The sequence below is a fragment of the Mauremys mutica genome, chromosome 5 (genome assembly GCF_020497125.1).
Source record: "Mauremys mutica isolate MM-2020 ecotype Southern chromosome 5, ASM2049712v1, whole genome shotgun sequence".
In the NCBI taxonomy this organism is placed as follows: Eukaryota; Metazoa; Chordata; order Testudines; family Geoemydidae; genus Mauremys; species Mauremys mutica.
The window spans coordinates 13,169,077-13,184,192 of NC_059076.1; the positions used below are offsets into that span (position 1 = coordinate 13,169,077).

At 44.3% G+C, this 15,116-nt stretch overlaps 1 protein-coding gene across 2 annotated transcripts in view; it reads left to right on the forward strand.

The window, feature by feature from the left end:
* Nucleotides 1-15,116, forward strand: part of WRN (WRN RecQ like helicase) — a 112,137-nt gene that overhangs the window by 33,166 nt on the left and 63,855 nt on the right. For both annotated transcript variants that reach the window (XM_045017830.1, XM_045017829.1), the window contains exons 6-8: nucleotides 7,816-7,965; nucleotides 11,002-11,074; nucleotides 13,405-13,519. In XM_045017830.1, coding sequence (XP_044873765.1) covers nucleotides 7,816-7,965; nucleotides 11,002-11,074; nucleotides 13,405-13,519 — 338 coding nt within the window. The remainder of the gene's footprint in view (nucleotides 1-7,815; nucleotides 7,966-11,001; nucleotides 11,075-13,404; nucleotides 13,520-15,116) is intronic.

Sequence of the window (15,116 nt, forward strand, 5' to 3'; positions counted from 1 at the left end):
AAGGAAGAAAGGAGAGCAGTAGAACAGAGACCCTGGACTTTAGAAAAGCAGACTTCGACTCCCTCAGGGAACTGTTGGGCATGGTCCCCTGGGAGAATAACACGACGGGGAAAGGAGTCGAGGAAAGCTGGCTGTATTTTAAAGAATCCTTATTGAGGTTGCAGGAACAAACCATCCCGATGTGTAGGAAGAAAAGTAAATATGGCAGGCGACCAGCTTGGCTTAACAGTGAAATCCTTGCTCGTCTTAAACACAAAAAAACAGCTTACAAGAAGTGGAAGATTGGACAAATAATCAGGGAGGAGTATAAAAGTATTGTTCAGGCATGCAGGAGTGAAATTAGGAAGGCCAAATCACACTTGGAGTTGCAGCTAGCCGGAGATGTTAGGAGTAACAAGAAGGGTTTTTTCAGGTATGTTAGCAACAAGAAGAAAGTCAAGGAAAGTGTGGGCCCCTTGCTGAATGAGGGAGGGAACCTAGTGACAGAGGATGTGGAGAAAGCTAGTGTACCCAATGCTTTTTTTGCCTCTGTCTTCACAGACAAGGTCACTCCCAGACAGTTGCACTCTGCAGCACGGTATGGGGAGGAGGTGACCAGCTCTCTATGGAGAAAGAAGTAGTTCGGGACTATTTAGAAAAGCTGGATGAGCACAAGTCCATGGGGCCAGATGCGCTGCACCTGAGGGTGCTAAAGGAGTTGGCCGATGAGATTGCAGAGCCATTGGCCATTATCTTTGAAAAATCATGACGATCGGGGGAGGTCCCGGATGACTGGAAAAAAGCTAATGTAGTGCCCATCTTTAAAAAAGGGAAGAAGGAAGATCCAGGGAACTACAGGCCAATCAGTCTCACCTCAGTCCCTGGAAAAATCATGGAACAGGTCCTCAAGGAATCAATTCTGACCCACTTAAAGGAGGGGAAAGTGATCAGGAACAGTCAGCATGGATTCACCAAGGGCAAATCATGCCTGACTAACCTAATTGCCTTCTATGATGAGATAACCGGCTCTGTGGATGAGGGGAAAGCAGTGGATGTGCTATTTCTGGACTTTAGCAAAGCTTTTGATACAGTCTCCCACAGTATTCTTGCCAGCAAGTTAAAGAAGTATGGGCTGGATGAATGGACGGTAAGGTGGATAGAAAACTGGCTAGATGGTCAGGCTCAACGGGTAGTGATCAATGGTTCCATGTCTAGTTGGCAGCCGGTATCAAGTGGAGTGCCCCAAGGGTCGGTGCTGGGGCCGGTTTTGTTCAATATCTTCATTAACGATCTGGAGGATGGTGTGGACTGCACCCTTAGCAAGTTTGCAGATGACACTAAACTGGGAGGAGTGGTTGATACGCTGGAGGGTAGGGATAGGATACAGAGGGACCTAGACAAATTAGAGGATTGGGCCAAAAGAAATATGATGAGGTTCAACAAGGACAAGTGCAGAGTCCTGCACTTAAGACGGAAGAATCCCATGCACTGCTACAGACTAGGGACCGAATGGCTGGGCAGCAGTTCTGCAGAAAAGGACCTAGGGGTTACGGTGGACGGAAAGCTGAATATGAGTCAACAGTGTGCCCTTGTTGCCAAGAAGGCTAGTGGCATTTTGGGTTGTATAAGTAGGGGCATTTCCAGCAGATCGAGGGACGTGATCATTCCCCTCTATTCAGCACTGGTGAGGCCTCATTTGGAGTACTGTGTCCAGTTTTGGGCCCCACACTACAAGAAGGATGTGGATAAATTGGAGAGAGTCCAGCGGAGGGCAACAAAAATGATTAGGGGGCTGGAGCACATGACTTATGAGGAGAGGCTGAGGGAACTGGGATTGTTTAGCCTGCAGAAGAGAAGAATGAGGGGGGATTTGATAGCTGCTTTCAACTACCTGAAAGGGGGTTCCAAAGAGGATGGATCTAGACTGTTCTCAGTGGTAGAAGATGACAGAACAAGGACTAATGGTCTCAAGTTGCAGAGGGGGAGGTTTAGGTTGGACATTAGGAAAAACTTTTTCACTAGTAGGGTGGTGAAAAACTGGAATGGGTTACCTAGGGAGGTGGTGGAATCTCCTTCCTTAGAGGTTTTTAAGGTCAGGCTTGACAAAGCCCTGGCTGGGATGATTTAGTTGGGTTTGGTCCTGCTTTGAGCAGGGGGTTGGACTAGATGACCTCCTGAGGTCCCTTCCAACCCTGAGATTCTTTGATTCTATGATTCCTGCCCTCTGCCTTGGAGCTGCTCCCAGGAGCCTCCTGCTTGCTGTCCAAGGGGGGGAGAGGTGGGCTAATGTCAGGGTGTCCCCCTCCCCCTGCTCCTGCCCCCTGCTTACCTCTTCTCCATATAGCGCAGGGTGGGGACTTGACAGGGCTCAGGACGGAGGGGGCTTGCTGGACGCAGCTGCTATCTCAACTTGCTGATCTACTTAAAAAGGCAGTGTACTTGGAGTGGTGTCAGCGTACCTAAAGGGGCAATGCACATATCGCGCTCTCTCTCTCCCCGACACACAGGGTGTGTGTGTCTGTTTGCCATGCTGTCTCCCCTCCCTCCATTCGGGCTACCTTGTAGAGAGTGAGGCTACATTAACAACAACGTGTTAACCCTTGAGGGCTCAGTTGAATGCTAGTTCATTATTTAGCAGTAAGGCATTCCCTGGGAAATATCCTTCCCTCTTCCACCCTCTGACTCCAGCACCTCAACCAAGCTTCACCATCATCATTGCTGTGTACAGTATTAAATTATTTGTTTAAAACTTATATTGTGTGTGTGTGTATATATATATGTATACACACACACATACATACATATATACATACATCGTCTCGCTTAGTCGCATTTTTCAGGAACATAACTACAATGTCAAGCGAGGAGTTACTGTATTTGTTTAGCTTCTCCACAACGGCCTGGCCTGCCTTGAGTGCTCCTTTAGCATGCTGATCCAACCACTGGTTGTTTGGCAAGTGTTCTGCTTCTTATGTACTTAACATTTGATATTTTTTTCTGTTAGTTTTTCTGTCGTTTGCGAGTTGCTCTTCAAATTCTTTTTTGGCCTGCCTGATTATGCTTTTACCCTGGACTTGCCACAGTGTATGCTCCTTTCTATTTTCCGCAGTAGGATTTGACTTCCAATTTTTAAAGGATGCTTTTTGTCTCTGACCACCTCTTTTACTCTGTGTAACCATGGTGGCGCTTTTTTGGCTCTTTTTGTGCATGTGTGGGTTTGTTTATTTTCTTTTATTTGGGGTACACACATAGTTGGAGCCACTGTTATGATATTTTTTTAAAAGTTCTGCGCAGCCTGCAAGCATATCACTCTTGTGGCTGTTCCTTTTAATTTCAATATAACTAGTTTCTTTGTCTTTGTTTAGTTCCCTTTTTTGAAGTTAAATGCTACTTGTGGTGGGTTTCTTTGGTATTTTCTCCCTGACGGTGTTAAATTTAATTACGTTATGGTAGCTATTATGGAGCAATTCAACTATATTTACCTCTTGGACTAGATCCCATGTGCCACTTAGAACTAAATGAAGACTTGCCTCCCCCTTTATGGGTCCCAGGATTAGCTGCTCCAAGAAGCTCTCATTAATGGAGATGACATATTCCCAGTCAGTAGGGGATAGTTGAAATCCCCTGGTGATAATTGCATTTTTTGTTTTTTTGTAGCCTCTCCAATTTCCTTGAGCATTTCACAATGACAGTCGTGATTCTGGTCAGGTGGTAGATAGTATATTCCTACTGCTATCCTCTTACTATTCACGCATGGAATTTCTATTCATTGAGATTCCATGCTGCTGCTGCTTGATTCACGTAAGATTTTTACTATTTTTCACTCTGTTTTCTTTCACATATAGTGCATCTCTCTCACCAGTGTGACCTGCTCTCATCACTGTATATTTTGTATCTTAGTATTACCGTGTCTCGCTGATTACCATAATTCCCACCAAGTGTCTGTGATGCCTATTACATCAATATCCTCATTTAATTCCAGGCACTCAAGTTCACCCATCTTAGTATTTAGACTTTTAGCATTTGTCTACAAGCACTTATGAAATTTGCTAATACTTAGTTGTCTATCTTCTTGTGCTGTAATTGAATGGCAGTCTTTTCCGTTCAAGTGTTTGTTTTTTATTTTCAGTTATCTGTACTTTATCAACTTCTCTTCTCTTTACTAGGATATCGAGTAGCATATTCAATAAATCCTCCCTTAAGGTATGTGTCGCACCGTGTGCTCCTTCACATCCGTCAGCTTTCCCCCAGCCTTTGTTTAAAAAGTCATTTATGATCTTTTAAATTCTACATGCCAGCAATCGGGTTCTGTTTTGGTTTAGGTGGAGCCCATCCTTCCCATATAGGCACCTCCTTTCCCCAAAAGTTTCCTCGTTCGAGATAAATCAAAATCCCTCCTCCCAACACCATTGTCTCATCCACGCGCAAACCCAACTGTCTGTATTTCTAATAATGAATACCCCATTGCTATTACTTGTCTCCTCCTAATAACAGGGATCCCCTCCCCCAGAGAGGCATCCTCAGGATGAGAGGATACCATGAGATCAGCTGGTAGGAGGGTCCCAACTATGGGATCGCTTCCTTCTGCTTCAGCTTGATGTTCTTTCCTTGAGACTTTCATCCCTCTCAATAGCACAGAGGGTGTCAGACTGTGGAGTGCGACCTCTATTGTTGATACAGATTTATTTAGATTGTTGTCTCACAAGAGCCACTAACGTAGTCATTGGGGAAGAGGCAAAGAACTCTCCTGGCTGGTTTTTGATCCAAACACAAAACAAAGAATAGGAATAAATGGCCAGTTTTCTTCATGATGAAAGGTTGACAGTGGCATGACTCTAGGTTCCATACTGGGTCCAGTGTTTAATTTTGTAGGTGGTGCAGGTAGTGTGCCTATAGTTAACATTCCCCCAACCCTTTTTTACCCCAAGATTTCACTTGGAATCTTGGGCTGAAATTTTCTATGCTGAGCATTTGCCTAAGGTTGCGTTATTTTGGAAAGTTTTAGCTAGAATGGGTCAGCTGTTCCCGAGAATGAGGTTTGGGGAAAATGCATTAATTTATCCAAGTTAAAGTTCTTACAGCTGCTTCATTGAGCAGCCCTATTGCCTCCAGGCTTCAGAGCAAAGGCTCAAAATTTGACAGGGGACTTGCCCAGGTGTCAGGAATGTGCCTTTTATTGTTCCTCTGAAATTCACCCTAATTTGACCAAGTTGTAAGCTTTTTGGAAAATCTCGGTTTGCACGTGCTCGGTGGAGTGTTCTTAGCATTTACAAAAACACACAAGGAGTCCAGTGGCACCTTAATGACTAACTGATTTATTTGGGCATAAGTTTTCATGGGTAAAAAAACCCCCACTTCTTCAGATTCATGGAGTGAAAATTACAGATGCAGGCATAAATTTATGTATCAACATATGTATATTTATGCCTGCATCTGTAATTTTCACTCCATGCAACTGAAGAAGTGGGATTTTTTACCCACGAAAGCTTATGCCCAAATAAATCTGTTAGTCTTTAAGGTGTCACCAGTCTCTTGTTGTTTTTGTGGGTACAGACTAACACGGCTACCCCTCTGATTCTTAGAGTTTAGAAGCTTATGTTTTCCAAAAATTCTGTTCACTGACGTGCTCTGGCCACTGGCAGCTCCCACATGTGACTGGACTGTACATGTACCATCCCCACAGAGTGACTGAGCATGCGCTATCTGGGGGCTGAACAGGACTTTCTCTGCAGTTATTCTTCCTTGCAGACGAAAATTGCTGTGGTGCCAGGCACAGAAACTGAAAGCAGGGAGCCTGTTTCTCCTGTGCTGTCAGTGCATCCTCAGTTGATGCCTCGACAGTACTGAGGAGAAGGAGCAAGCTGCTTGACTGGCTGAGAATTAAGGAACAAGGGTGAGGAGATAGGGGAAAACATGCAGTGCGGAGGCAGCAGTATATGGGGATGTGATATAACAGGAGGGAGGGGAGATTAAACGAGGCAGGGTCCTGTGGAAAATACACGATTGGGCTCATGTAATTACAGACTATCATAGATTCATAGACTCTAGGACTGGAAGGGACCTCGAGAGGTCATCGAGTCCAGTCCCCTGCCCTCATGGCAGGACCAAATACTGTCTAGATCATAATGCATACACACAAGGGGATGAACTAGGGTTCCAATGGAAATCTTAATACTGGCATTTCCTAACTTGAGTGCTTGGCTTTGTACCCTTAATGGCATTTTAATGTAGGTTTTTTGGATGTACCCTTTATTTCCAGTCTGGAAGGGGGAGTGATTACTGAAGTAGCACAATTTGCAGATGACACAGTTATTTGTTAGTGATGAGTGGTGTGGAACGTCAGAGAGACCTAACCAAGCTGGGTGAAAGGGCAACACAATGTGAAATAAAAGCCAATGTGGATAAATGCAAAGTGATGCACGATGGAGGGTAACTTTTAGAACTCTGTGAAATATACTGGTACTTTAACTGTATCAACTCAGGAAAGAGAAATGGGTGTCATAGTAGATGTTTCATGGAAGGTGTCTGCTCAGTATACAATAGAGTTGTTGAGGCCAGCAGTTTATTAAGGCCCAAAGAGGGGTTGGACAGTTTTATATGGATAACAAGAATATGCAGCGTTATAGGCGTTAATACTAATAAAAACAGTGTTGGAAAGGGATTTTAAACATGCTTCAGGGCTTAAGCCAATCTCTAACTATTTGAGACCGAGAAATGAGACCTGATGTAGGGAGCAGATTATCTCCCATCTGCCCACTGTGGGGTTTCCTTCATCTTTCTCGGAAGCATCTGGTGCTGGCTTCTATTGGAGCTGGAACGCTGGGCTAGGTGGGCTGTGTGTCTGCTCCTCTCTGGCAGTTCCTACGTTTTACTCCCTGTCGTTACTGAATAACCATTCTCCCTTGGAGCAGGGCCCATTAAGGTGTTGGTGAGTACTTCCTTATCTCTGTTCCCTGCATGACTGTCAGATAGCATAATGCATAGTGTTTAAATTCCCAAAAGTACTACAACTAGTGCAGTTCCCATTTTCAAGTCTGAGCACTGACCATTACATCTGCCCCTTTCTCTGTCCCACCAGCATAAAACGTTACTGTTCTGACCTCTATCCAGAGCCCCAACGTAGATGTTGGTAATTACTGATTAAACCTTCAGATGTCAAATCCAGATGTGCACATACGTTTGTATTGATGCATCTGGTTGCATTGGGAAATACCTATGTATTAGACAGCTTGGCTCAGGGAGCAATGCGGAGCAAAGGATTCTATATCTGGGATAAGAATGAATTATTTTGGTCTCTACTGGTCTAATGTCATATTACTAGAATATAGATGTAGAGAACATAACTTCTGACCACACTTACTTCTCCTAGTGATAGGCATGGCATACAGAAATTAAAAAATCTTAAGGTGAAGTTTTAATACTTAGTAGAAGCTTTTTAAGATGACAGTGAAGTGGAAAGGTTACAGTCAGTGCTTTAAAATGACCTGTATTGAGCACTTGTGTGGTGTATTTCTCCCTTTTTTGCTATGCTTTGGACACCCACTTCTCACTGCATATGCTGATGGTGCCCCGATGCAGCAGTCTAGTTGACGAGAAGGGAACACTGTGCAGGAACACTGTGTCAGGGCACCAATGCTGTAATTTTTCGGTTGTAACACTGCAATTGGCTCTGATGGGAGCAAAATCAAGCTGTACATCTGTAGGTCAGTCATTTTGTTGAGGAATGAGTTAATTATGATCTATTCAGAGTCTCCACTTGTGATGTTGAATCAGCTTTGTTACCTTGTTCTGAGAATTATTTTTAATTTGAACTTAATAAATATTTCTTATTTTTAGCTGAAGTGTAAGGAGATGTGGAGTCTAAATGGCCTGGTAAAACATCTATTCAGCAAGCAGCTTCTGAAGGACAAGTGTGTCCGCTGTAGTAACTGGGAGGAATTTCCACTCAGCGAGGAGCAGAAGTTGTATGCAGCCACTGACGCTTATGTGGGTACAAATAGAGAGCTCCAGTCCATGTTTTAACAATTTCATTCCCCTTAATACATTATTTGCTGACCTTTTTAATGTCTTGCTGCAGTGGAACTCACCAGTCATGTAATTCAGATTCCTTGCAACCAAATTATTAGTATTAAATCTTTGCCCCGCAAAACACACTATAAAGCTTCATAGTGTCAGTGACTGAGCTGTGGGCAGTCTGGCTGAGAGTTCGGAGCAAGAGTCCAGCCTACCAGTTAGAGCTGAATCCAGACAGCGTGGGTACAGGAGCGAAGCCAAGGGTTGTAGCCGAAGGGTGAACCACTGTCAGTCAGAAGGCAGAGCCAAGGGTCTGAGCTGTTAGTCAGAAGTTAGGAAGAATCTGGGAGCAGGAGCAGGTGCAGGCAATGGCTGGAGCAAGGCTAGAGACAGTGAAGGCAGGTGGCAGGTAAGTGCAGCTCTGGGTTAGGAATGTGTTAAGCAGCTCCTGAGCTTAAGTATCAGCCTGTTGACTCCTTTGGCCAATAAAGTGGTGCTGTTGACTCCTTCAGCCAATCAGGGCCAGCTGCACTCGTTAGGTTTCCAGAAGAGTGGTTCTGCTGAAGATTGGCCCCTGACACATTGTGTAGGCTACTGTCCAACATTTTCAGTTCTTGATTGCATTTTAACCCATGTATTTACTGGAGGCTGTTCTCCAAGGTATTCTCTCCAAGTGGGTCTGATTTGTGAATACTTCTATAAAATTGTACAGTTTAGAAGTATAAACCCATAAAATTTAAAAAGTTAGGATTAAATTTGCCTAAACAGCAGCATTGCCTTAAAGACTTGCTGCATCTTCAATAATAACTTCAGTTCTGTGGATCAGAATAGGAATGGCAAAGAAAAATATCAAACTTGTCAAGTCCTACTGACCAGAAATGATACCATCCCAATATAAATGTTTATCATTTGGCACACTAAGGACACAGTCTGTTAGCAGGAAAAGCTATCCCGCCGAGAAATAGCAAGAGCCCATTCAGTCAGGCATAATAACCAATCGAATAAATGTTCTGTTAGTTTTGGAAACAATGCTTAATTATTCATTAGAAAAGGGGTTGGGGGACAAATGGAGGAGTGGAAAGGTCTTGCTTCACTGAACCGTTGCATATGGGAATGAGGTAATTACAATATCTAGCGCTTTACATCAACAGATCTCAAAGTGCTTTGCAAAGGAGGTTAATATCATGTCAGTTTTATAGAATTTCTCTGCCCACCACTCCCGCCAGCTATCCCAGGGACTCCCCTCACATCTCAGCGCCTCATCTTTCCCCTATACCAATGCTTTCTCCCTCTTCTCCCTCTTCTCCCTGGGAAACCAACCAAACCCGGGAGCCTGACTCTCCCTCTCCCCAAACCCTGCCCTCTTCCCCTTTGGCCCATACAGGCCTCTCACTCCATCAGGCCGGGGTAGGTGGGGAGAGGTGCCCACTTGGAGTACTTGTTCTCAGTAGCATCAAATTCATATACATCATAATACTTCCATCTCAAATGATGACCTGGCCACAGTGGTCTGTGGTTCAGCATTTCCAGGCTAGATTATTGCAATTCTCTCTCCCTGGGTTTAGGCAAAATGTGGAAAGAAGTTACAGCTGGTGCTTAATGCAGTAGTCTTTCTCCTTACTGAGATGAGCTGAAGGACCATATTGTTTTATACAACATTTACGTATAACCTTGAACAAGGCACAAGGAAGAGCCTTTTCAACAGCAGCTCCAAGACTGAGAGTCCAAGCCTCACTCTATGTGAAGTTGCTTATTGACAAAAGTACGGTTCTCCTCATTCTCAGTAAATGTTGCTTTTTCTAATATACCTGGAGATGAGCAGTGAACCAGAGATTTATATGTATCTTTGACTTCACTTACGAGACTTATCAGGAGGTTACCAGAACTACTGTTCTGTTTAGTACACCTCTACCCCTATATAATGTGACCAGATATAACACAAATTTGGATATAACGTGGTAAAGCAGCTCTCCGGGGGGGGAGGGGAGGGTGCGCGGACTCCAGCGGATCAAAGCAAGTTCGATACAACGCGGTTTCACCTATAACGCGGTAAGATTTTTTTGCTCCCTAGGACAGCGTTATATCAAGGTAGAGGTGTCTTTTTTAGCACTGTAGATATCCATGAGGCTCTTTATTAAATGAAAACAGAGGACATAGTCTGCCCACGTTTTGTGTGCCATGGAACACTGAGGCAGATGATACTAATCTATTAGCCGTGCTATAATCCAGTGGCTCTCAACCTTTCCAGACCACTGTACCCCTTTCAGGAGTCTGATTTGTCTTGAATACCCCCAAGTTTCACCTCACTTAAAAATTGTTTGCTTACAATATCAGACATAAAAATACAAGTGTCACAGCACAGAGTTATTGAAAAATTGCTGACTTTCTAATTTTTACCATACAATTATAAAATAAATCAATTTGAATATAAATTCAGTACTTACATGTGAGTGTATTGTGTATAGAGCAGGTTAAACAAGCTTTTTATGCAGCCTGTTGTAAAACTAGGCAAATATCTAGATGAGTTGAGTACCCCTTGGAAGACCCCTGTGTCGACTTAGCTGGTAGTGTAGACATGGCCCATGTGTTGATCTGACTGGGCCCATGGGTGTACAGCAAAGGCATTTTGGGTGCATTGTTTAGCAAGAGTTTAACTCAGCATTTGCTATGTTTCTAACTTTTAAAAAAATAAACGAACACACCTCTAATATCTTGAGGTAATGTTCACTAAAATCATTGATATGTTCCTGCACCCTTAACTTTACCTTAAGAAAGTGTTAGGCCAAATTGTATTTTTATTGAGTTCTCTAACTTAATGTTGCATTACTGACATTGTTTGGAACAAAAATCCTTCACTTAGTGTTAAATTGAATTTACATCTTGGATTGGAGAAGAAATTTGTAGCCTGTTCAATTTGTTTTATGCTTTTCCAAACATGGAAGGAAAAAAATGTAATATGAGATCTGTATGGAATCTGAAGCGTTACATTTGTTTTGCTTTTCTTCACAGGCAGGCCTCCTCATTTACCAAAAACTGGAAAATATGAATAACTGTGATCAGAGGCTCTGTAGTATAAAAAACGGTAAACTGCAAATTAAAAGCATAAAGAATGTGTGTTTTTTCTAATTGGACATTGAACTGTTTGGGGTTTACAGGCAGCTTGCAGTGAGAGTATTCTATCTGGGTTCTTTGTTCACCTGTATCACCTGGGTTTCTGAGTGTTTTCCAAAAAGGGCAGTAAGTGACATGGGAGCACAGTCTCATCGTTCTGTGGTGTGTGTGAGGGGGCTGGTAAGAGATCTCACTCTTACTTTTGTTATTCCACACCGTAATACGGTCAGATGCTTGAATAAACTATTGGCCACCTTGTGAATTACGGCATGTTCAGTGCCATCTCATGCATTTGTGAGATAGATGGAAATAACATAGTGTCTCCTGCTTCTCATCCTGCCATGGAGTGAGACCTGCCAGAGCTTTTTTCCTCATAGCTCAGGAGATGTAAATATCCCATGGAATACCAGCAAACTGTAAACTTTGGCTTTGTCCTAGGGGCACACAGTGTTTGATTTTTTTTTTTTTTTGGTATATAGGTTATTAGATTTAATGGAAAATGTCACAGCTGATTTCTCTGAGTTTGTTTTGTTTCTGCTGAGCTAGAGATCTTGTCCAGATTTTCTAAAAAGCTAGTTACCCAGTAGTTCCTATTTAGGTACCTAAATATATGCCCAGATTTTCAGAAAAGCTTATCTCCCATTTTCACATCAGAAATAATGAGTTAAGCTAAAAATCTTAGTGTTGCTTTTGACCGGGGAAAGCTGTGTGGAAAAGATTTTATTCTCTTTCTATGCAGGCTGTACCCTTATTTTCCCTGTGATGACTATGCAACAGTAATGCTGCCTTCTTGATCACAGGCTTAATTTTTGTGACCTCTTTTAGCAGATATCTCTATATTTGCAGCTTGTGCGTGATTCAGCTGCATGTTTGCTCACTTACTTTTTATGAGCTTTAACAAGTTAAACACCTTTTACTTTATGATACTAAAAGTCAATGGAACTACTCATGTTTAAAGTTGCATAAGTCTTTGTAGGATCAGGGCCTAAGAACATTTAGGCTAAATGTGTGGGCTGTTCACTTCGTTTGTAGCGCAGTAGCATGTAAATGTGCTGAGACTTGTTTAAATGAAGCAAGTTTCCTGTCCCAAAGAGGACAGATGTGCAGATTCTTAAAAAATAGGAGCTTAAAGCTAGACTCCTAATTCCATGCGAAGGAAAATACATAAGTGGCCTGACATCTCAAAAGTGCTGTGACACAGTGTCTCCCATTGGCTCAAAGTGAAGAGACTGTGAGTGAGGGGGGGTGGAACAAGCAACCGATCAGCACATGGCAGAGAAAGTCTAGAGTCAAGACTGTATGATGACTATGTTGGTATCTGCTCGTCCCTTTGGTAGTACTTGGGAGGCTACTTCTGTGTCTGTTCCTGCTGAATTTCTTTGGCTCTTTGGGCTGGCTCCACATGGCTCAGGAGAAGGAGTGCTGCTGCATGAGTCCTGGTGCCCCTAGGAAGAGGTGGGGTAACCTCTGCAGTTCTGGGTCTGGACAGGGCATTTTGCGCCCTAGGTGAAAATTCCTCCTTGCGCCCTCCCCTGTCCCCGAGCCCTGCGGCGGCTCCCTGCCCTCCCACGCCCTGAGGTGCCCCCCCCCCCCGTGGCAGTTCCCCCCCTCCACCCTGAGGTGCCCCCCCCCCGCGGCAGCTCCCTCCCCCCCCGCCCGCCCCAGCTCACACCTGTTCTGCCTCCTCCCCAAGCACACCGTTGCTCCTTCACTTCTCCCACCTCCCAGGCTTGCGGTGCCAATCAGCTTAGGCGCCACAAGCCTGGGAGGCGGGAGAAGTGAAGCAGCCACGGCGTGCTCGAGGAGGAGGCGAGGCAGGGGTGAGCTGGGGCGGGGAGTTCCCCTGCATGCCGCCCCCCCCTACTTGCTGCAGGCGGCCCTCCCCGCGCTCCCCTGCCCCAGCTCCTTCCACCTAAATGACGGTGGTGACCGGGGCTGCCAAAGATCCAGCCTCTGTGGTCGCCGCCGAAGAAAATGGCGCCTCCCAAATCCTAGCGCCCTAGGCGACCGCCTAGGTCGCCTAATAGGTTGCACCAGCCCTGGGTCTGGATGGTGCTGGTAGGGATGATTTGTCCCAGCTGGGTCCCATTTTCCCCTTCCCCCTCACTGTGCAGCACCTTGTCAGGCTGCTTCCGAAAATGGGAATTAGACAAAGCTATTAACTGTAACTGTAATTATCATTAACTATAGCAACCACTGTTTCTCTTGAGTCAGTAATGATCTAGTAAGCTTATTTGCATATGCATAGAGAAGAGAGGTGAGTTATATGTAAAGAAACTTCACTGACATTGAGTTTTTCAGATGGGGAGATGTTGCCAAATGAAGTCAAGAAGCAACTGTCCTCATTAGCTGAAGAAATGGTGGAGCTGGCTAATGGTCTTCCCAGCACTTTTGGACAACTTAAAAATATGCAGAGGTTAGTTGTTGCTCAAATCTGCTTCCTCTTTATCTTTGAAATCCCTGTCAGTGGTATGTTCTTATATCTGTACTAATGGTATCGAATCCAGTGCACCCTATTGATAGTTACAGATCCACATGTAAATTGTGGTGGGTGAGGGCCTCCTGTGGTCCCCCCCCAGACCACAATATGGGCTGCTGAGAGTTCTTTCCTGGTTTAAGGCATAAAAGGGATTCTCCAAACAAAATAAACAAACAAACAAAAAAGATCCTTTCCCTCTTCCTGGCTTGGGAGAGGGTTTGGCTTACCTGCAGGCTCTGGTGTCCTTAATCTGAGTTAGGATCTGCCTCCAGCTCCTCCTTTTGGTAATCCTCACTTTATACCTGGTCTGTATAGTCTCAGGGATGGTAGAGTCTGCGACTGCCTCTGTTGCCAGCTATATCCAAGTCATAGCAGTCTTCCTCTCGTCACCACCCTTCCTGTGGCAGGCTTTCCCTTTTTAAGCTGGCAGAGCAAGTCTTGCAGTCTGTCTTGTTAGTGCTGGCTGACCCCAGGAGAGCTTGTGGGGGCACCCCTCACAATGTGTATTAAGTCCCCCCCCACTTTTAAAGAAACTTCAGTCCATAAGAAAACTTCACTTTTCTACTCACAGATACAAGGATGCAACTTTTCCTTGTGTAAATAGCAGAGGATTGGTGGTTTAGCACTGCCAGCCATGTTCTGTAGGACCGTTATAATCTGAGGGGAAGCCTGTGAGCCCTGGAACTGTGACAAAACCTATCTTAAGCAATTGCTCAAGAGACCAATGAGTTTTGGATACTTAATGTAACTAGTCTTCTAATCAAGGTGGGACGTACCTTTACTCAGTGGGTCTGGGAATTCTTTGCATCTCAGGATAGGTTGTTGCCTAGGAAAGATGGTCTCACACAAGTTTTAGTTTACGTAGCTGATTACTAGTTTCAGGTCGCTTCTTACCGTTCATTGTTTAAATATGATCGTTAATAGCTTGATAGAAATTGTTCCATCTAGGCCTGATGGAAAAAGAGGTAGGGCAGAATGTCATCTGTGCATTGATACTCTATCACAGGGACATCCGGCCTCTTCAGCTTGAGGGCCCAACATGATGTTTGAGAGAGTCAAGTAGCCACAGTCAGTCATTCTCTTATAAACCCAGTACAAAAAACTGACGACAACTACTACTGACTACCTAATAATTTGCATCTGAAAGTTTCTTTACCCCGTTAACTTCTTGAATTCCAGCAGAGTCTGAGATGATCCCACAGTACACCAGCATGGCTAAAATAGTCTTCATGATTGGTACTTACTTTGTATTTGTGAGCTGAAAATGTTTGTTCACAGATGTGTAGGCACTTCCAAAGTGACAGATCTTCTTCGAGTGCTGGTTCCTATGGGTATTCCGTTGTGGGTATGGGTGTGCTTCAGGTGCCTGAGACTGGAGAATTCTTGCAAGCAGTGTCCGTTGGTTCATGTCTGACCCCTGCCCTCCTCATGCTCCACACTGAGGATAAAAGGGATGGGCAGACTGGCTGCCCTTCCTGTTCCTTCCCACCACTGCATGGCTTGAGTTGGAACCTCTGGTGCCCAGAGCTTATAT